This window comes from Pararge aegeria, chromosome 8 (assembly GCF_905163445.1).
Source record: "Pararge aegeria chromosome 8, ilParAegt1.1, whole genome shotgun sequence".
Lineage (NCBI taxonomy): Eukaryota > Metazoa > Arthropoda > Insecta > Lepidoptera > Nymphalidae > Pararge > Pararge aegeria.
This window is the reverse complement of record NC_053187.1, coordinates 18,607,238-18,609,062: the sequence shown is the minus strand read 5'-3', so window position 1 is coordinate 18,609,062 and position 1,825 is coordinate 18,607,238. Positions and strand designations below refer to the sequence as shown.

Genomic DNA, 1,825 nt, shown 5'->3' with positions numbered 1-1,825 from the left:
TTACGATATTTTATTTCCTTTTATAAGTTAAGTTAGATCACTTAGACCATCGCAGATCATTTTTTTAACATAGTTTGTACATGTTTAAAAATAATGTTGCTCTGAGTATTTCAAAAAATAATTTTAAAATATGGTTTTTCTCAACTAGAAGACAAAAAATATGTAAGTTAATATTTTTTTTTTTTTTTTTAAAGTATTAAAAAAAAAAAAAAGTAGTAAAAAAAAAAAAAAAAAAAAAAAAATAATAGTTACAAAGGTTTATCTTATCAGCTGGAAAGGCAAAATCGGTCTACTTAAACCTCCCAAGGGCATAATTACAAGGGGTCTAATATTATTCCTATTGTTCATTTGCAATTCGTTAATCATAGACTTCAAATTCACATTCTTCGTTGAAACATCTTCTACCGGCCTTTGAGAAGGAAACCTTGAGCCTATTATAGAAATTATACCTGAAATTCCACTAGATATGCCATTGTAGGCCCAAGATATTGTGTCAGGAACGTTGATTTCTATTGGCAGAAAAGGGATAGCTGATATAAATTCTCCAATTGAAAGCCTCCCATTTGGTATTACTAAAAACCCTTTTTGTTCTTCAAGTATAGGCATTGGTTCTGCATCAATAACTACTGAGTCGTCTTCTTCTTTTGTTTTCGTTTTATCGTTGTTAAAATTAATTTCGTTTTCGATACGATCGCTTATTTTTGGTATCATTTTGAAGTTTGTGTTTATTGGCTGGTCTGGTAGTAAAACAATAAATGGTTGAAGTTGATTTCTGAAAAGATATGGTTTAAGATTAGTAAATAAAATATTTGATTTAAGCAATAAAAATATCGTTTGCTTTTACGCTGAATAAAACATCGTGAGGAAACCTGAGAGTTCTCCATAATGTTCCCAAAGGTGTGTGAAGTCTACCAATTCGCACTTGGTCAACATGATAGACTGCGACTTCCCTTCTTCCCTTCATTCCAGGACAACCCGTGCCCCGTAGTGGGCCGGTAATTGGTGACGATGAGGATGAATTATAAGTGTTTATGAAAGAGATAGCCGTACGACCACGACTTTCTGACTTTATAATAAGTTAAAATTGCTTTTTTAATGACACAATGTTCAAAATTCAAAATTCATTTATTTCAAGTAGGCCTAATATAAGCACTTTTGAAACGTCAAGTCTGTCTGTGTGTAGTGACTCTACAACCGGTTCGGAAGGCAGATTCTACCGAGAAGAAGCCGGCAAGAAACTCAGCAGTTGCTCTTTTCCAACATCAAAAATTTACATTTTACATTGGATACAGTTTATCCTTTCATATATAATTTTGTTCTCGTTTTAAGGTGTTGTTAAATATTTTTTACTGTTCTAGGACCGACAATTTCAATACAGCTACGTTACCCAAGTCTTCTCAAAACTACACAGGGTTTATGTGACGAGGCATAATGATGTATTTTTTTTATTTAGGGGGCGCTTCGTCGAGTTGAAAGGCTTTTAATTGGAGTTTGGGTTATTTAATTCAAATTACTTTGATGCTCACACAGTCAAACTGTGCTATAAATAAACTTTAAAGTTGACTATCGCTAGGTTTCAAGAGATTGTTATAGATAATGGTTTGAACCTTAATTTTATTACTTACAGTCCGAATTGTTGCATTGGATTGAATTGCTGCATTGTCTGCAATTCCATTAACTGTTGTTGTAGATTCTGTTGCGAATGTTGCATTGCTATTCTCTGGTATGGTTGCAGTAATTGAAGTAGTGGCGCAGATATCACCATTGTTATATTAAGGCACATCATTGTTATTAATATACACAACACATTCCGCTTTCCACTCAT

General features: G+C 32.9%; 1 protein-coding gene across 1 annotated transcript; it reads right to left on the bottom strand.

The window, feature by feature from the left end:
• Positions 1-258: 258 nt before the first annotated feature.
• Positions 259-1,825, bottom strand: LOC120626043. Its single transcript, XM_039893324.1, has 2 exons — positions 1,626-1,825; positions 259-772 (listed from the first exon to the last, which is right to left on the bottom strand). Exons 1-2 carry the CDS (start codon positions 1,823-1,825, stop codon positions 259-261), a joined length of 714 nt encoding a protein of 237 aa, XP_039749258.1.

What these genes read in the sequence shown, in the direction of transcription:
- LOC120626043 (XM_039893324.1), bottom strand. Translation starts at nt 1,825, where the DNA reads ATGAGTGGAAAGCGGAATGTGTTGTGTATATTAATAACAATGATGTGC. An exon ending in CCAATGCAACAATTCGGACT is followed by an intron (nt 773 to 1,625) that starts GTAAGTAATAAA and finishes ATATCTTTTCAG; the next exon opens with AAATCAACTTCAACCATTTA.